General features: G+C 42.6%; 1 protein-coding gene across 1 annotated transcript in view; it reads left to right on the top strand.

Annotated features, from left to right (window-relative positions):
* Window positions 1-357: 357 nt before the first annotated feature.
* Window positions 358-20949, top strand: part of SP4 (Sp4 transcription factor) — a 50979-nt gene continuing 30387 nt past the window's right edge. Inside the window, exons 1-3 of the mRNA XM_073333750.1 lie at window positions 358-588; window positions 1163-1257; window positions 1708-3271. Of these exons, the coding sequence (XP_073189851.1) occupies window positions 582-588; window positions 1163-1257; window positions 1708-3271 (1666 nt within the window). The 5' untranslated portion in view covers window positions 358-581. The remainder of the gene's footprint in view (window positions 589-1162; window positions 1258-1707; window positions 3272-20949) is intronic.

Genomic DNA, 20949 nt, shown 5'->3' with positions numbered 1-20949 from the left:
CCCCCGGCTTGGCTCCTCCCCTTCCCTGCCTCGCTTCGCGCTGTCAGGCAGCTCGGGGAGCCCTACTGCAGGCGAAGGTTCGCTCAGCTCGCCTACTCCGCAGCCCGCGCCGCCTTGGCCCCACCCTCTCCCTCCCGGCGCGAGGGCCCCCTGACTTGGCTTGTTCTGAGCTTGGGTCGCGCGGAGCTCGGCTCGTTAGCTGTCTCGCGCCGCCCGAGCCTAGCCCCGCCCATTTACGAGGAGCCCAGCTCCGTCGGAGAGGAGCGGCCGAGTCGGCTGCTGGGCTCGGTTTCCTGCTCAGTGGGCGTCAGTTGGGCCTCTCTGGGCCCCGCCCCTCCTTCCCCCTCGGCTGGCTCTGAGCTGTCAATCAGGCGCCGGGCTCAGGGGCAGGCGGCGGCGGCGGGCGGAGAGAGGCAGCTACGCCACAGCCCAGCGGCGGCCATTCGTGGAAAAATAGGCCGTCCCGCTCCTCCCAGCTCCGGCTGCGACCGGCCTTCTCCCCGCTACCCCCACCCCACCCTCCGCCTCCTCCGCCTCCTCCTCCCCCCCAGAGCGGCGCCTCAGCGGGGCATTAATGCGGGATGAGCGGTATGTAACCCCCTCCCTCCTTCAGCCCGCTCCATCTCCATCCCTCATCCCCCTTTCTTCTCTGCTCTCCCCTCCATGCCCCTCTATCCCGCCCTCTTTCAGTCCTCCTCTGGCCCTCCTTCTTCCCCCCTTTCTTCTCTTCCTACCCTGCCCACTCCGCTCTCCGTCCCTCCTCTTTCCCTCCCTCCTCCATTCCCCTCTTCTCCCCTAACCCTTCCTCCTGGACACAGCCTTCCCTCCTTCATTCCTCTTTTCCTTCCCTGTACAACCCTCCTCCTGCCTGGCCGTCGATGCTTTAGGGGCAGGAGGAGGGTTGTGGGTGGGTTTTCCCCCCTGCTGTCTGGGAGAGGAAATCAAACCTCCCCTTTCTGGGTGTTAACTCTCCAGCCCCCATGGGTTGGGTTTCAAACCACGTTTTTTGGGACGGGCTCTTTTGTCATAATGATTTGGATTATGGTTTTCACAGAGAGGTAAAATCGAAGGGATTGGGTACCAAAGAGGAGGTGCCAATAGGTTTTCCTTTTGTATAAAGAAAGGTGAATAATTAACCTGTTATGCTTCATGTTTTTTGCAGATCAAAAGAAGGAGGAAGTTATGCCCACAGAGGGAGAGAAATCTCCTGAGGCAGAGAACAACAATAATAAAAAAAATAAAACTGGAGGCTCACAGGTAACTCATGCACACAAAATGGGAATTGCACACCTCTTAGCGTTTAAAACGAAATGTGCAGTTAACTGAATTTCCCATTCAAGGCGTCTTTCTTTTGGGTGGGTGAAACATGAAGGGTAATCTTGACTGCCTGGACATGTTTTCTGGGTGGATTATACTTTAAACTGATAAACTGCTTGCTGTGTATTGAAGAATTTTGTAAAAAGGACTGGATTGAGGAAGAAACACTTCGGCAGTAGTTTTATTTATTGGTGATAAAGGGCCTTATTTTTCAAGCATATATGAGGATCTGAGAATGTACTTCCTCATTCAGTACTGTATGATCTCTCTGTGTACCAAAACGTCTTAAGCATTTTTGTGTTTCCTGAATAAACTTTGATAGTTGAACTGTCAGAAATAACTCTCACCCACTCTTCTAAATTTGCTGCTGTTTTCTCTCTTTATGGGTAGGATTCTCAACCTTCACCTCTGGCTTTGCTGGCAGCCACTTGCAGCAAAATTGGGACTCCTGGTGAGAATCAATCAACTGGACAACAGCAGATTATTATAGATCCAAGCCAAGGTTTGGTGCAGCTTCAAAATCAACCACAACAGTTAGAATTAGTAACAACTCAGCTTGCTGGAAATGCAAATGCATGGCAGCTTGTTGCTGCTGCTCCTCCTGCTTCAAAAGAAAACAATGTTGCTCAACAAGGATCTTCTGTTGCATCAAGCACAGCAAGTCCTTCCGGCAGCAACAATGGGAATACATCTCCTTCAAAAACTAAATCAGGCAATTCTTCTGCTACTAACCCTGGACAGTTTCAAGTAGTACAAGTACAGAATCCAAGTGGTAGTGTCCAATACCAAGTGATCCCACAGATTCAGACAACGGAAGGTCAGCAAATTCAAATCAATCCTGCCAATGCTACAGCTCTACAAGATTTACAGGGTCAAATTCAGCTCATCCCTGCAGGGAATAATCAAGCTATCCTCACAACTGCAAATAGGACCACTTCGGGGAATATTATTGCTCAGAACCTGGGAAATCAGACAGTTCCAGTCCAAATTAGGCCTGGTGTTTCAATACCACTGCAACTGCAGACTATTCCAGGTACTCAGGCTCAGGTTGTAACAACCTTGCCTATAAACATTGGAGGAGTAACTCTAGCATTGCCTGTGATAAACAATGTGGCAACAGGAGGTGGTTCTGGACAGGTTGGCCAGACTGCTGATAGTGGAGTTTCCAATGGGAATCAGGTAGTATCCACGCCTGTCACCACTGCTTCTGTTAGTACTATGCCAGAATCCCCTTCCTCTTCTTCCATTTGTACAACCACTGCCTCAACAACTCTGACTAGCAGTGACACTTTAGTAACCTCAGCAGAGGCAGGCCAGTATGCAAGCACAGCAGGCAGCAGTTCAGAGCATACTCCTGAAGAACCTCAAACAACTGCCACAGAATCAGAAGCTCAGAGCTCCAGTCAGCTTCAGCCTAATGGACTACAAAATGTGCAGGATCAGTCAAGTTCACTTCAACAGGTGCAAATTGTAGGTCAGCCTATTCTACAGCAAATACAGATCCAACAGCCGCAACAGCAGATTATTCAAGCCATTTCTCCACAGTCGTTTCAGCTCCAGTCAGGGCAAACTATTCAGACCATCCAACAACAGCCTTTGCAAAATGTTCAGCTGCAAGCAGTGAGTCCAACTCAGGTACTCATCAGGGCTCCAACTTTAACACCATCAGGGCAGATCAGTTGGCAAACTGTGCAGGTTCAGAATCTTCAAAGCCTTTCAAATTTGCAAGTTCAGAATGCTGGGTTACCCCAGCAACTAACCATCACCCCAGTGTCTTCAAGTGGGGGCGCAACTATTGCCCAGATTGCACCAATGGCTGTTGCTGGTACCCCAATCACACTGAATGCTGCCCAGCTTGCTTCAGTGCCTAACCTCCAAACAGTAAGTGTTGCCAGCCTCAGTGCAGCAGGTGTTCAAGTTCAAGGAGTTCCAGTTACCATTACCAGTGTTGCAGGTAAGTGTTCTATCTCACGTATTTTCTTATATTTAGTAGTGCTGGGCATTGAGCGTGTTTTTGCTTATATTTCTGGGTTTAACATTGTAAGAAAATAAACTAACATTTTAAAAGTGATTTTTTTTAAATGATATGGAGATAGATAGGTCGGGACCCCTCAGGGTCATGAGGTTATTACCTGGGGGGTTGCGAGCTCTCAGGCAACACCCCAAGCCCTGCTTTGCCTCCAGCATTTATAATGGTGTTTAAATATATAAAAAAGTGTTTTTAATTTATACAGGGGGTCACACTCAGAGGCTTGTTGTGTGAAAGGGGTCACCAGTACAAATGTTTGAGAACCACTGAGATAGATGTATCCAGATCTCCCATCTGAGGCCTTTTCTAAATATGGAACTTGATTTCATTTGATTATCTATCATTTTGAAATTATATTTGAGAAAGCGTTGTTTAGAACATGTATGACAGAAAAAAGGACCATTTACTCTCAGTTTACCAAAGGTATGCTTTTTAGGGTTCTTTGTTGTCTGAGACTCTAGTAGTAAAACTTTATATAGTTATCCAAATTTTCTGCAACATTAAATTTTTGGAGAACTTTCAACTCTCTTGATCTAATGCTGGTAATTTCTAGTCTCGATGATGTAGGTGAAGATGGAGATAGCAAGTGAACTTAGATAATCTTGTGGCTAGTACTCACTTCAGTTGATTATAGAATTGCTTATCATTATGTAATTTCTGCACTGATCCCTTTACAGTCAGGGTTTCACAAATATATTATATGGCTGTAGAATGAGTAAAATGCTCTGAATTTGTACATATAGAACAGTGATTCTCAATGTGCAGGTTGCTTGCAGCCCAATCAGCACACAGCTGTGGCCCATGTGATATCTTCTGGGCCATACAGGTAGTATATATGTTGTGCGGATGTGGCCCACATAACACACAGAGAGCTGCATATGTGGCCCACAACGGTAAATAGGTTGAGAACTACTGATATAGAGCATAATTCCCATAGTCTGTTTAAAAATTACTCTTAGCTGTGGTTCAGTGTTTAGTATTGGAAGTCTTAATTTACATTGTAATATACTTGTCTGATTGCTCTTCTGGTAGGCTAGGAAGAACTGTTTTTTAAATACCTAAATGCCTGATAAGAATTTTTTCATAAATATTCTGAAAGTGAATTCTGCAGGGTCTCTGCAGTTCCACAGTCGGGGGGAGGGGGAGACAGGTTGGTAGGGGCGCGTGTGTGTCTGTGCATGAGAAATATATAAAATTTTAAAGTTAATTTTCATATGTAAAGTTTTAGGAAAATATTTCACTTTTTTTATTACTTTTTAATTGACACAATTTAGAGATTCTTCCCAATTTAGTAGTAAGGAATAGAAAAATCTCCAGTGTGTAGACTTAGAATCAAATTACCACTAGAAAAGGTTTGCTAGTATAGATATACCTAGTGAAGATGCAGCTTCTGCCAGCAAAAAATGTTTTTGCCAGAATACTTTATACACGTTTCTTGAGCAAAATAAACTGTTCTGGCAAAAGCACTCTTTTTGTCAGTGAACTGCATCTGCACTAGAGGTTTTGCCAGTATTAAAAATATATATATTTTAGACACTTCATCTGACTTTATTATACTGTCAGAAGTTTCTAGTGTCGATCTAGCTTTACTGTTGTACAGGTATGCATATGCTAAGCAGGACGTTTCATGTTAAATGAATTAAAACTGTTGTAGCTGTAGGCCTGAGGATTCGTCACTTTTTTTCAGGGGGGATTAGCCATCATTTCTAACTTCTCATAAGCAGACCTGAAAGCTAGTGTAGTTTTGTATCTCCTGTGGTACTTTCTTTGTTTTTTTTTTTCATGGTTTTAACTGTCAAGAACTAGTTTGTAATGATGCCATCATATCTCTGTATTTTCATTTTCCTCTGCAATATGGAGTTCAGGTCACTTGCTGGGATTATCTGGGTACAGGTCACTTAACCAGTTCCCTTCCACTGTAGGGTCCTTGGGCATTGGTGCACCTCTGTCACTTCTAGTCTCTATCTGTGGCATGTAATAGTGTGGTTTCCTATGGACTCTAACACTTTGGTCTGATTTCAGCTGCTGGATTTAATGTGCAGGTGCAGGGTGGTGGTTGTAGCCCGTAATATATACGGGAGGTCAGACTAGATGATCTGATGGTTCCTTCTGACCTTAAACTCTGACACCGTGTGCTGCTATTAATACTCCTGGGTTATTTGAAAAAACAGTAAGTTTCAGTGGTGTCTCATCTCTAATCAACATTACAATCTTGACCTTTGGCTGCTCTGGTTCAAACAAATAATATTGCACTCTGGGAATGGATTACATAGTTCTGCTGTAGCGCTAGCTGGCCCGTTTGGATTGGAAAATTGTCTTGGACGGGGGATTTTGCATATAGTCAAAAGAACTCGTTAACATGGAACTCTTACTGGGAAGACTGCTTGGGGAAGCAATATAGGAAACAACAAATTTTCTGTTTCCTGTATGCTGTTTAGGCCTCAACTGTGTACTAGGCATAAGTGGGAATTTGACTGAAAGGATAATATTGAGTTTTTTGACCATGCTGCTGTTCACACAGTTTACCAGCCTAGGTTATGATGTCTTCTCTTGGAAAGAGGCAGAGGGAGCAAGACATAAGGTGGGGGGAGAGAAGTCAAATGGCAGTTGTATGGTACTAGGGAGGCTTCACAGTAGATGAAGGTTCTTGCCTCTTGTCCCTTCCTCCGAAAACATTGTTCACATACGGAGCACACTTGCTGAGTGTTCTTGTGAATGAGGTTAGGTGAATATTGATTAAATATCTCTTAAATATACCTACATCTTTCCTTGAAATATTTCTCCATTAATATGAATATTGTGGAATAGAGAAGAGGAATAAAAATTAACTGAATTTTACTTGTGGCTGTCGCTAGTGAAAAGCCTTAGTTAATAGTTTAAATTACTGTTCATTAGGAGACTCCATAGACTGCTAATTCACTATGATCTGATGTCACATGTAGAAATTAGGTTGGAGTTTTGTGACTTAATGGAGATTCTACCACCATTTATAAACTTAATGTTTTAAAAAAGATACTGCTTTTTGCTAGAAATGTTCTCACGTGCATAATAGAGGTGAACTACTATAAGCTAATAATTATATTCCATTGTCATAGATCCATAAATACAGATGAAAAGGGGAACTGTCATAATTGTCTTCAGGTAGTGTATTTTTTTTTATTTTTTTATTTTTTTATTTTTTTGCAAAGTAATGTCCATCAATAAGTTCTGTCTTGCTTTGGCAATTTGTTTCATGTCTCTACTGCAGTGGGGGGGGGGGGGTCACACCAGGGGCTCCTTGCATTTCTCCATTTTACCTCCTACCCACAGCTCTGTGTGCCAGACTCACATCCCCCTCTATTTCAGGGATTCCTGTGACTTCCACCTCTCCAAAAATGGAGTTCTCTGTGCCCCTCATTTCCCTTCTCCAACGGTAGGGGCTGTGTGTGGCCCCTTATTCTCCCCTGTGCTGCATGCCAGATTCCCTCAGTCTTTCTCTTATAGGGGTTCTTTGTGGCCTCCCATGTCCATCTCTTCTCCCACGCTAGAGGCTCGGTGTGCCTCTTTCCCCCTCCCCTCTTATGCCAGAGATTATGTACACACTTTCCTCACTCCCATTATTCTTTCTGTCTGGGAGATAGATCATTCAGGGTGTCAACATGTTAAATTCTGTTGGGAGGAAAGACAGAGAGGAGATAGTGGTATTTTGTTGGCAGGCACTAATGAATGCCATCAACCAGTTGTTTGACCTATAGGTAGTTACAAAGGTGCTTGAAACTCTGGCTCTGCTAATCATAAGAGGGGCTCCATGAATCCTCCATGTTTCCCCTTTCTGATTTTTCACTAAAATCAATAGGGTTCTGGCCACTGATGCCTAGAACACTTCCTGAAATTGTGGAATTGAGTGGGTGTGGGCAATCAAAAATTATCACGTTACAAAGGCACAAACAGAAATGCTGTTAAGTTGAATGCCAGGACTTTGCAAGCTTAGTCAATAAAGAAGTAGTAGTGCATAGAGAATTACTTTATTAACCATTTAATATATGTAATGCATACTTCACTAGATAGCAATAGATTATTGTAAAAAGGCTAACTTTTTATTCTTTTGTTAGTCCAGTGTAGTTAGCTGCTATGTAAATTTGTATTAGTTTTATGCTGTTCATTCCACACTCATTTGTAAATGTTTACATCTGTTAATGTCAAATTTACTGGAATTTCAACTTGCATCGTTGAATTCTGACAAGATCGATGCAATTAAGCTTTGTCCAGCATTTATAGTGAAGACATCTATCATGGCATCCTAGTGTAATAGTTAACCCTCTGCTATTCTAGCAGATAACCTCAGCAAACCCATGGTGTTATCTGCTAGATACAGGTTCTGGCATTTTATGATTGATTTCAGATGTGGAAAGGTCAGATTTACTTTCTGAAAAGTTGCTTTCGCCTAATGCTCAACATGTAGGTCATGAATGGATTGTGACTTGAAACCTTGAACTTGCTGAGACTGCCTTAAAGCCATGTAGTTCTAGTCATCCAGAATTCCTAAAGACATACAGGGCCTGATCCTGAAGTCAGCGGAAGTTTTGCCTGAACGTGGACTGTAGGATCTGGCTCAGAAATTGGATGCCTCAACTAACATAAGACAAGGAATCATTGCATTCTTCCAATCTGTTGTTAAAAGGATTGGTCTTTACCTGATCAGTTTAGAATCCAAGGCTTGATCTTGTTTTCAGTTCTTAGTAATATGAGGACTGTAAGATTGGGCTTCTAGTCAGAATGTCTTATGTAACTTTCAATACATATCATGTGTGCTAGATCATGCTGTGCTTTGGAATATTTTATTATATGTATTGCAGTAGTGCTTAGTAGCCGCATTTGTTATGTTAGTATTAATGTAATAAAATGGTCTCTGGAATACAGACTCTAACTCCACACTTTTTAATGTGGAGAGTCCCCACCCTCTCTCCAGTGAGCACAAAGAACTTGCTAGGTGAGGGCAACAGATCAGCCCTCTGTTGTCCAGAGTCTTAGCGTTAACTAAGGTCTCTATCTGGTAGGATTGTGAAGAAAACCTTTTAAAAAATTACCAGTATTCACTGATATAGCAGTGTCTACATGAGTTTGCAGAGAGCATGATATAATAGCTGTTTGTGAAATGCCCTATTCATTTCAATTGGTGCTAACTCAAATTCTGATTATACTTTAAATGGCAAAATTGTTAATTATTTAATTGCTCATCAAAAATGTAAGAAAGGAAACTTATGAAAATCTACTATATCATCTCATTTCAGGAAAGCTTTTAACAATACATGATAAAGTTGGAGGGGCTGTGTTTGGTTTCATTTTTTTGAAGAGGTGGGTGGGAGTTGGATTTGGCGTTCAGGAAATGCTGTTGTAACTTGATGACTGTTCAGAAATACTGTATTTTGCAAAATTTCATGTGATGTTTGCTATTAATTTTTTTCCAAAAAGTTAAGTTGGTAGACAACTTCAATTTCAGCGTTCACGTTATAAAGACCTTTAGTTATTCCACCATTAGCTGTTCTGACACAAAGTTTTTGAAGTCTGTGACAAATTACAGGAAAAACTAACTTTTGGGTTTTGGGGAGTTTTTTTAAGTTCTTCTCACATAATGGAGACAATAAAAACCAAATGATTGAACTGAAGTGTTTTGTAATACTTGAATTTCCCCCTCACAGACACTTAAAATATTTAGGAAAACATACACAAGAGGGTTAAACTAAGTTAAGTTACTAACATGCACTATTAAAGCTTGAAAACTCCACTTGCCTACTTAATTATAGCAAGTAGGAAGCTTTCTTTTTCGCTGCTATCAACTTCTATAAAATCAGGTTTCACACTAAAGAAAAGCTTCTAGTCATTACAGTTACAACATATATAAACTTTGTAACTGAAGCAGTCACCTTCAACATCTGGGGACTGACATATCCAGTACATTGACAGCAATTCTCAACTTTGTCAATATAGATACTTGTGGGCAAAAGCGAAACTAGCAAGGTAGTGGAAAGAGGGAGGAAAAAGTTCATTGCCAAACCCTGGCAGGCAGACTTCAGCCAGAGGAAAACAAATAGTCTTAACTACAGTTTTTGGTAAGATGTTCAGCCCTTTCACGGGGATAAAGCAGTCTGTTTCCCATGTTCTCTTTTCTCATGGACTGGCCTGAGATTCTGTTGCCTTCCAATCTAGAGATGTAATGAAGCCAGGAGAGAACACTTTCTTCTGAGAACCCCAAGCTACATCCCCTTCATTTTTATATACCTGCCTGCACTAGTCTAGGTAAGAATCTTTTCTTTCCGGCTGGCAGACTGAGCCATTTCTACAGGGTAGGTTTTGTGCCTAGTTTCTTTTGAAGGCATAAATCCTTAGCCATTCACTCAGATATGGAAATCTACACTCCATCATGTGTGGGTGGGGAGGAAGGTAATCAGCCAGAAGGTTTTTTTTTTGTTTTTTTTAGTAGGTTAGGAAAACTGTAAAAGACCCTTGTGGATCTCCCTCTTCTTTTTTTCTCACCCCCCGCCCCCCCATTAATTTATATGGCCTACTAGAATATTTAGGAGATCTTGACACCAAACCATCCTGCTCTTGGAAGCTGTATGTGACAGAAGATTGCTTATATCTCTTGGCTCTGGCAAATAGCTACACTGGTTACTGGTCTTAACAACGAGAACAGCAGGTGTAGTGTCCATAATACGCACCCCCATAAGACTCTTTCAAGATCCAGTAGGCTCAGTAGTCTTTGGCTACGCAGTCTGTTTTATTGTATACAACTGATTTCTCCCCCGGTTTCCCGACGCTGCTCTGGCTTGGTAGCAATGCAGAAACAGTTTAGTTAGGAAAGAAGTTCCAAATTAATCATACAGTCCTAGCTCTGCAAGTACCCTGTCTTAAATAAGGTCTTCACACTGGTCTGTAAACTCCTTGAGACCGAGACATCTTTGACTTGCCTAAAGCACCACACAAACCTATGGTAGTCTCTACATTTAAAATATAACTTGGTCTCACCAGAAAAAAAGTTATGCATAAGTCTTTTGTTTAGCAAGGTAGTCCTGAATGCACAAGGACATTCAGAGATCTGGAACCCCAAAAGGTATCCATAGTTCAAATGGCTTATCAGGTCACCATGTTATGATATAGGTCTTTGGTATTTTTGGTTTGAGACCCTGTACCTTTCTATTTTCTTAGCGATTAAAATCCCCCCCCCCCCACCTCTTCTGAAAGTGCTGTCTCAGAAACAGGCTAAACAAATCACCGTAGAGCTACATCTGAACTACTATTTTATTTTGCAAAAAAACCCCTGGAAAATAACCATATTGAAAGGAGATACTTTCTCCTCTGATTAGGGATGGACACTCACCTGTACTTTCCCACTAATTGTTCTGATAACAGGTTATGAACAAGCTCAAAAAAGACAAAAGTTTTCATGGTTGGCATTGGCTGTGAGAAATATGGGTTATTCCCCTTATGGTTTGCTGTGGCTGATTCAGTTTGAGGATTTGCCCCCATCTGATCACACTGAATCAGGGTACCCTACATACCAACTCAGGATCCAATCTGTTTGCACGGCTGCTGAGAAGTTTGGTATTGAGCCCTCCTAAATACTCCAAAAAGGGCATACAAATTTAAGTGGAAAAGATGGGACTTGGAGTAGTTTTACTTTAATCCTAGAGACTTGTGGGTGGTAAGAGCTAGACAAATAATTTATGGTTTTTATTTTTGTTTTGTGTCCCCCCCCCCCCAGTAGTTTTAAACAAAAACTCAACTCTGTTTTAAGGTAAAAGCAAATTTGAAAATTCCCCCAAAAAATTCAGCAAATCAAAAATGTCAGTTTCAAAACATTTTGTTTCTTAGTGTTTTTAAAGGTCTAGATTCACAAAGAAGGAAGGATGGTGGTGCCCCCCTTTATAAACTTTAGCCCACTGTTCAGGGTGATTGCCAAGGATGTTTAAGACCTGGGTTTATTTTCCCCCTTTGCCTGATGTGGAGAAGGGATATGAAACTTGGGTTCCCCACATTTCAAGAGAGTGCCCCTAGTGAACTAGGAGATATGCTTTATCTATACTCATTTAGTTAAGCAATTAACTAGTTTAACTTACATTTTTTCAGGTTCTTAATTTTTATATTTTTTACTTTAGAAAATGGTGAGTGATAAGTTTCGTATCTATTAGATAATTGTTTGTGATTTGTGTCAAGCCCGACTTGAACAGAAATTAAATTTCAATTTAAAATGCACAAACAGCTTTTTCAAATTGTTTATTAGTTAAAATAAAATTACCTATATGGTAAACTTTTTTTAAAATGTAAGTGCAAAATGTGTTTTGACAAACTGATTTAATAAAGAAACTGTTTCTGGTCACTATGGTCTTTAAGATTTTAGAACTAGCAGATATCATTTTCTCTCACCTTGTTTTTATTCATAGATTACTCCCAAGAAAATTATGTGCCCCCCCCCAAAAAAAATTCTGTACACAATATTTTAAAATTCTGCATATTTTATTTGTCAATAATAAATGTGGAGGCTCCAGCATGGCAGTGGGGAGCACTGGCAACTGGCTGCATGGAGGTGGGAGATCACCCTGAAGCCCGCCCCAGGACACAGACTCAGCGGTGAGGCTACACCTGACCCTGACATAGCTCAAGACCTGGGCCTGCCCTGGAGGTCTATATCCTGGGAAGGTTGTGGGGAGGGCTGCAGGGTTATCTCTCATCTCCGTGCAGCCTATGCTCCCTACTGCCATGCTAGAGCCTCCACGTTTATTTATTGACAAAATTTGAAGAATTTTAAAATATTGGGCACAGAATTTTTTTGTTTTTGCCAGGTTGTTTCTACATCTCTGTGGCTGTCTTCTCACAATGAAGCAATGAGAAGACAGAGAGAAGAGTGGCATTTCAGCCTTTTTCTGCAAGACCTCATGAAACTTTTTTAACCCTCTAGACCAAACTTTAATATGTTCTTTAGGTACCGGGCTGAATTAGGGACAGCAAGGGAGAAGTCAGTCAGGGAGGGAGCTGGAGGCCTCCTAGCTGAAGGCTGACTCTGCCTGTGCAGCTTGTATATAGATGGACACTGGTGGGGGACAACCTTGAGTACATAAAGATCTGGGTGCTGCACAACCCTGAAGCCTCTCTGAGCCATATTGTGGAGAGGAAGTGGGCCCCAGAAAGAGTGGCGGGTCATGAACCCTGTTATAGTACATAAGGGAAAACTAAATCAAGTTCTGCTTCAGATACAGTATTTTTCTCCCCTTACCCCTTCCAACCACAAACATTGGGCTTAAAAATCTACTTTCAGTGGACCAAGAAATGGGGAGAGAGCCCTATATTCTTCTTTCACAATGTTCTCAAAAATGCTTGAAGCCTTTTAATAATCAGTCTGTCCATATATCAGACATACAAAGCATCCATTGATAAGGCCCTTTCTAAAGGTATGAAAGTATATTCTGCAAGAGGCTCATGTTCGTGGGATAAGAAACAGGGCTTTGACTGTGGAATTCACAATGGTACCATTTTAGATTTGCAATTACTTCAGCAAGCATTGTAAGACTGGCATTCTCTTCTTGGCTGGTGCAGACTTTGTTCCTTTTGGGTGCGCTCTGTGTTAGTTAAGTAAAATTAAAAATACAAAATCTAAATGAATAAATTTTCCAGGATGGAATTTCTTAGATTTTTTGCCTTGTTTGATATCTTGTCCTTATTGCTTGCCATTTTCCATCAGTGAATGTATGGTTTATGCTTGCAACTTTTATTTTTCATATTTGAGAGCATCCATTGGTTTGGACTCACCATTCCTATATACCAATGTTCTTGATTTAAAAATTAAGCTTGTAGAAGTTCTGTTAATACCACAACCTATAGTATTTAGATATTCATTAATATTCTCTACATAGTTTTAGGTTCAGATTTTGAAACCTTCTCTGGCAAAGGGATCGTGAACTCTGGTGTGCCGGAGCCTAAAGTGACTCCATTATAATGGATGGCTCATGTCTAACTGTAAGCAATAGCCAAACAAGTGCATGATCTCTGCTATGAGAAATAAAAATGATAGTTAAGAAAATAAATTTTGTCCTTATCGTAAAAACAGCGAGGACTAGAAACTTCAAATGTGGTCTGGTGTGAAATAGTGCCGGCTGTCTTTTTCAAGAAAAGTAGGTGTATGTTTGGCAATTCCTGATTTTCCTTGAATGACTTCCCAAATGTTACATTAACTCGTTGGCACTCCCTGTTCACTAAATAATTAGAGACCATGGTGGTTTATATTAGAAATCATAAATGCAAGCCCTTTTCCTGAAGGGAATAGTCTTCAAAATGTAAATGGATTGCTGAGTGTGTCACTATGATTCCTAAGCTTAAAGAAAAATTTCAGAGTGCTGCTCCTTTCCTCATACAATCCAGGCGCTTTTGTCAGTGATGCTAACCTCCTCTGCTTCTGTCAGCTATAGCTTTGAATTACTTTCAAAGTTGTTAATTAGTAATTAACTCCTGGTGGGCAGCAGCATCTCCTTCCCTTCTTGCAGAATGGGTACATAAACATACTTTCAAGTTGTTCTTGATTTTGGTGGCTACAGCAACAGCGATACCCAGAGGAAAAACTGTGTGTCCCTTCTCTAGTACCAGTGCACTTACCTCCAACTCTCCTCTAGGAAAAAGAAAAGGAGTACTTGTGGCACCTTAGAGACTAACCAATTTATTAGAGCATAAGCTTTCGTGAGCTACAGCTCACTTCCTCAGATGCATATCGTGGAAACTGCAGCAGGCTTTATATATACACAGAGAATATGAAACAATACCTCCTCCCACCCCACTGTCCTGCTGGTAATAGCTTATCTAAAGTGATCATCAGGTGGGCCATTTCCAGCACAAATCCAGGTTTTCTCACCCTCCACCCCCCCACACACACAAATTCACTCTCCTGCTGGTGATAGCCCATCCAAAGTGACAACTCTTTACACAATGTGCATGACAATCAAGTTGGGCTATTTCCTGCACAAATCCAGGTTTTCTCACATCCCCCCCCACCCCCATACACACACAAACTCACTCTCCTGCTGGTAATAGCTCATCCAAACTGACCACTCTTCAAGTTTAAATCCAAGTTAAACCAGAACATCTGGGGGGGGGGGGGTAGGGAAAAACAAGAGGAAACAGGCTACCTTGCATAATGACTTAGCCACTCCCAGTCTCTATTTAAGCCTAAATTAATAGTATCCAATTTGCAAATGAATTCCAGGAATTCATTTGCAAATTGGATACTATTAATTTAGGCTTAAATAGAGACTGGGAGTGGCTAAGTCATTATGCAAGGTAGCCTGTTTCCTCTTGTTTTTCCCTACCCCCCCCCCCCCAGATGTTCTGGTTTAACTTGGATTTAAACTTGAAGAGTGGTCAGTTTGGATGAGCTATTACCAGCAGGAGAGTGAGTTTGTGTGTGTATGGGGGTGGGGGGGATGTGAGAAAACCTGGATTTGTGCAGGAAATAGCCCAACTTGATTGTCATGCACATTGTGTAAAGAGTTGTCACTTTGGATGGGCTATCACCAGCAGGAGAGTGAATTTGTGTGTGGGGGGGGGTGGAGGGTGAGAAAACCTGGATTTGTGCTGGAAATGGCCCACCTGATGATCACTTTAGATAAGCTATTACCAGCAGGACAGTGGGGTGGGAGGAGGTATTGTTTCATATTCTCTGTGTATATATAAAGCCTGCTGCAGTTTCCACGATATGCATCTGAGGAAGTGAGCTGTAGCTCACGAAAGCTTATGCTCTAATAAATTGGTTAGTCTCTAAGGTGCCACACGTACTCCTTTTCTTTTTGCGAATACAGACTAACACGGCTGTTACTCTGAAACCTCTCCTCTAGGAGGTCTTGCTGAGTGGAGATACCATCTCCTAATACTTTTGAATGCTGATGAAATTATCCTTACCATGTGTTACATTTAATTTTGAAAGAGCATGCTTGGGTACTACTAAACACTATAGAAAGATCTGTTACAAACAGCTACTCTTTCCCCTCCACCCCAAAAAAATCTGCTTGCTCAAGTCTCTAAGAAAACAAGCCTCACACTTTTTCAGCAGCTTTTTTGTCTCAATGGGTTTCCCTCAGATTTCTGATGCAGTCTCCTGCTGTACCCTGAGGGCTGTGCTTGATCATGGATCCAAACCCAGGTTATCTGCTGTACCCTGAGGGCTGTGCTTGATCATGGAACCGGAACCCAGGTCATCTGCAATACCCATTATACAACACTGCTTCGTTTTTCTTTGAATATCTGAGTAAGAACTCTTGGGCTTGGCAGGTTTAGAGGGAAAAGGAGTGGTAGATATTGCACTTAGGGGGGGATGTGGGACTCCTCAATGCATCACAAGTGTCATGGAAGTCACTAACCAGGAAGACCAAAGGACAGGCCATGCAGGTCTTGAAATCCTGGATCTTGGGCATATTAATAACCCAAACATTGTGGGTTAGAGGGGGCGGGGAAGCAAAGAGGGGAAACACCTAGACTTTTACTACCATTATTTAACTAAAAAAACTAAAACTAGCTGGAAAAGAAAGCTATTTATAGAAAAAACTGGAATTTGAAACAGCAACGCTAGCACAGCTGCGTACAATGACAAGTTGAGTCTTGGACCAAGGCACTGGAGAGATAGTAGGTCTGTGCTACCCTTCATGCCCTTGGTTTGTAGCATGATGAAATGAATGGCTCAGGCACGGACCAACGGATGCTGCTAATTTTAAATCTTCAGGTCTTAGGTGTATGGAATGCAGCTACACCTTGAGTGGAATATGCATAGGAACCATCACCATAGATGTTTTGTATACGTCAATCCCATGCTGAGCTCATGCACCCCATGTAAAGATCAGAATCTTTTAACAGGTGGCTGTCACAGCCACTCATGCACCCTACAATAGCATTGCCCTCCCCAGCCCCGCCTGGCATAAAGGGTGGAGCACCTCCAAGAGTGGTCATATTGTTCCTTCACCGCCTGGAATCCTGGTCAAAAGAATCTAAGGAGGGAAGGAGGGTGGGCCATGAGATCCACGTGTATAAAATATCTTGAAGAATCGGTTACTGTAAGATAAGAAACTGTTCTTTGACTATCTGTACACACATGGATCTCGCTCTCAATAATTAGCCAGCAGTTAACTCCTCCAGGAGATGGGAGCTAGGAGCTCATCTAAACAATAATTGCTGACATGCCTGATCAAACTGAGCATCAGAACTGGAGGCTGACAAGGATGAATAGTGGTTGATGAATGTTTGAACAGAGCTCTGTTCAAGCTGAAAGCTGTAGAGCAGCTATGGGAATGCTACTAAGACATGCTGCCCAGGTCACCTGTGGCAGTGTGGAATGAAATTTAATGAGAGGTGGAAGAGTCAACTTACAGATATCATAGGCTGTTTTAATACAGTCTGTGATTCATTTTGAAAGTCTTTGTACTGAAATAGCTTGCTCTTTGGACCTATTTCCAACTGGCATGAGCAATCTCAGCGATTTGCAAAGGTAATCAGACAGTACTCTTCTCACATCCAAAGTATTCAGTTTTGCATCCCTACAAGATGGATAATGGAAGAACACTAGTAAATGCATCTACTAATTGATGTGAAAGTCAGAGACTACCCTAGGTATAAATCTGGAGCAAGGTCTCATAGTTAGTCTGTCTGCATAAAATATCATTGCTGGGGGACCCATCATCCGAGCCTGAATCTCACTCTTTGAGCAGACATGATTGCTACCAAGAATGCAGTTTTAGTTGTCCGATAATATAGTGAACACAGTGTCATGGGTTCAAATGGTGGGTATATCAATGAAGTAAGCACGAAGTTCAACTCCCACGAAGGGGAAATTTTCCTGACAAGTAGAAAACTTAAGACAATCCTTTTAAGAATTCATAAACAGTAGGATGAGACAAGGCCAAGCACTTGGGGGATGATAGGCAGATACTGCTCTTACGTGAACTTTGATGGAACTAACTGAAAGACCTGAGGAAAAACATTTTCATTTTGCGCTATATTTTCACTTAGTACAGGGATGGGCAAACTTTTTGGCCCGAGGGCCACATCTGGCAATAGAAACTGTATGGCAGGCCATAAATGTTCACAAAATTGGGGTTGGCATGCAGGTGGAGGTGAGGGTTCTGGTTGGGGTGTGGGCTCTGATGTGGGGCCAGAAATTAGGACTTCAGGGTGCAGGAGGGGGCTCAGGGGTGCGGGAAGGGGTGCAGGCTCTGGGGGGGGGCTGGGGATAGGGGGTTGGGATGCAGGAGGGTGCTCCAGGCTGGGATCGAGGGGTTCAGAGGGCAGGAGGGAGATTAGGGCTGGGGCAGGGGGTGTGGGGAGAGGCTCAGGGGTGCAGGCTCCGGGCATCGCTTACCTCACGAGGCTTCTGGAAGCACTGTCATGTCCCTTCTTCGGCTCCCATGCGGAGGTGCAGTTAGGTGGCTCTGCACGCTGTCCCATCTGCTGGCATCGCCCCTGCAGCTCCCATTGGAGCACCAGAGGGGGCCATGGAGCACGTAGGAGCCAGAGGGGGGCCATGCCGCTGCTTCCGGGAACTGTGTGGAGCGGCCCCCAACCCTGCTCCCTGGCTGAAGTGGTGGAGCAGGGCCATGCCACGGCTTCTGGGAGCGGTGTGGAGCAGCCTCCGACCCTGCTCCCCGTCTGGAGTGGGGACATGCCGCGGCTTCTGGGAGCCGCGTGGAGCAGCCCCCGACCCTGCTTCCCCAGCTGGAGCACCGGAGCGGGGCAAGCCCTAGACCCAACTCCCCAGCAGGAGCTTGACGGCCAGGTTAAAACAGCTGATGGGTCAGATTCAGCCCACAGGCCATAGTTTGCCCACCCCTGACTTAGTGGAGGATTTTCTAGTCTGAAGTAGAACACTGCATCTTCTACTGAACAACTTCTCTCCGCTGATATCAGCCCCATAGCATCCATGCTATCGGGTACAGGGACGAAGGGTCCAGGTGAAGTACTAGACTGTAGCCCTTAGAGTTTGTGCCCATCCAAGGTAGATATGTTATAAAAAGATGATCTGAGAGATATAGTAGGTCTGAAAACCAAAACTGACATGGCTGTGCTGGAGACCTAGGAAGGTCACCTCTCATGGGGTCATTTCTGATCCCCAAGTGACCCACTTTAAGACTAGCGGGGGCCCTTGGTTTGTTGTGCTTTGTGCTTCCAGCTGGTGGCTGGTGTAAACTAGTAGACCTTGTGATCTGTAGGATGCTACACATTATAGTTGCAGGGAAGCAAGGATCAGATTATAGGGATAAATCATTTTATTCCATGAAAACTAGGGGCAGATTAAAAGGGAAAGAGAACAGCCAGGGAATCAAGAATGTTAACTAAATGAGCCCGTCCTACAAGAATAATTTAAATAATTCAAAAGCCCAGAACAAAGTATAAATAGTTTTCCCATCCCCAAAGTCTTCCTGTGGGCCTTACCTGCTGGTTGGAGTTGGTGCTCAAAGAAGAGTCTGGTACCCATATCTGGGAGGTCCTGGTTGTCCCCTGTCATGCAGCTGGAAGTCAGTTCTTCCTGGCAAGAATTCATCTTGGGTCTCAGTCTTTCCTTTATGGAGAAGTGTACTGCTGGTCAGTCTCAAGCTTTAGCTATCCCCTGAATCCCAGTGGAGGGGAATCATACCAGGTTTAGCTCGAAGACAGCACTTTCAGGTAGAAAGAGACAAAATGGAGTCTCAGGTCTTTTGTGAAAGAGAGAAACTCAGGAGCTGCATCTTCTGCTGCTGTAACCAGATTCACTGTAGACAGTTCTCTTCACAAATGCTGTCCCTGCCTGAGCTCAGCTCGCATGTCAGGGTGGTCCCAGCCATGGGCAGGCTTTCTGCGTCCTATAGTTGGTTGGCCAGATATGTCAGGTTCTGGTCTGGTAACTCTACTGTTTCGCCCCCACTGCTGGGCTAGGTCTCAAGCACAGATTAGACACGAAGAAAAGGAGTACTTGTTGCACCTTAGAGACTAACCAATTTATTTGAGCATGAGCTTTCATGAGCTACAGCTCACTTCATCGGATGCATACCATGGAAACTGCAGCAGACATTATATACACACAGAGATCATGAAACAATACCTCCTCCCACCCCACTGTCCTGCTGGTAATAGCTTATCTAAAGTGATCATCAGGTTGGGCCATTTCCAGCACAAATCCAGGTTTTCTCACCCTCCGCCTCCCCACACACAAACTCACTCTCCTGCTGGTAATAGCCGATCCAAAGTGACAACTCTCTTCACAATGTGTGTGATAATCAATGTGGGCCATTTCCTGCACAAATCCAGGTTCTCTCACTCCCTTACCCCCCTCCAAAATTAGATTAGATTAGACAGGCAGTCTCAATTTCAGTTCCCCAAGGCTGTGTGGTGTTGCTGGAGGTTACTTTTCTCAAATCCCCAAAATGGCACACAGGGCTACATGAGTTGGAAAAATTAGTTGATTTGTTAAATGAGCAATCTCTTACACAACAAAATGGCTATATCTTCAGTTGCGGCCTAGAAATTTGAAATTATTTATGAAGCTCTGGGTGACTGTTAAGTGGCAAATTAGGAATATCAGTCCGTTCCACTTACATGATGTGGATGCTTAAGCATGATGTGGACACTACTACCAAAGCACCTTTTTTAAGCTTTACTTTTCCTTGGAGAACTAGTAAAGTTCATAAAAGGTATGCCCATGACAAGTCTGACAAAAGATCAGTGGACTTCAGAATTCTAGAGCTTCGGAACCCCCTGAAGACTCCAGAGGGCATTGGAAGTTGTATATGCAGTACAGGAGATATCTAAGCTCTGTATAAATCAGTAACTCCGCTGAAGCTCTTATGTTCCACGAGCTCATTCAAATTGCCTGCAGACCTTACACAGGTTAAAGTAATTTAAGTAGTGCTTGTAAGCTCTTTGGGGCAAGGATCATCTTTTTGTTTCTGGCACAGTGGGGTCTATTTTCATGAGTAGGATTCCTAGGCACTACAGTAATAGAAATAATAAATAGGTCTTCGGGTATAGCTTGGAAGGTACAGCACATTTTGGTGGTGGTCTGTCAAGGCTGAAACTATGATATTCTAATTAATATGGTTGCTAACTAGGGTGTAACCTAGTTTTAAAAATGTTTTATTTGGACATAAACATACAAGAACATTTCATGGAAGTATTCATAAATTTTATTCATAAACTGTTATCTTCTTAAAGCACCCATTTATGTCTTATCAGCCTCTTATCTGTGTTTTTGTTTATATTCCCAAAATGTTAATCAGATATTATAAACTCTCTATATATATTATATAACTCTATTTGATCCTAATTTAAGGGTGGCTGTCACTTTTTTCCATTGGAAGGATTTTCCATGTTTTATTTTTCATGCCAATAATGTTGAGGGAATCTGTCCTTTTCCAAAAAGCAGCTACTACACATCTTTATATACATAGTTGATAATACATACAGGTACTTTCATATTGCAGGGATACGAATATTTTCCTTGATAACGGAAAGAGAAAATTAACTTCAGCTTTATAAAATTTTTGTCTGATAAAGATGTAAAGCAATTACTAAATAATGCTGAAAGTTTTAAAGAAACATTCGTAAGTTGTAAAATTTAAGGTTAA

The sequence above is a fragment of the Lepidochelys kempii genome, chromosome 2, assembly GCF_965140265.1.
Source record: "Lepidochelys kempii isolate rLepKem1 chromosome 2, rLepKem1.hap2, whole genome shotgun sequence".
Lineage (NCBI taxonomy): Eukaryota > Metazoa > Chordata > Testudines > Cheloniidae > Lepidochelys > Lepidochelys kempii.
The sequence above is the reverse complement of the archived record's forward strand: the minus strand, read 5'-3'. Positions and strand labels throughout refer to the sequence as shown.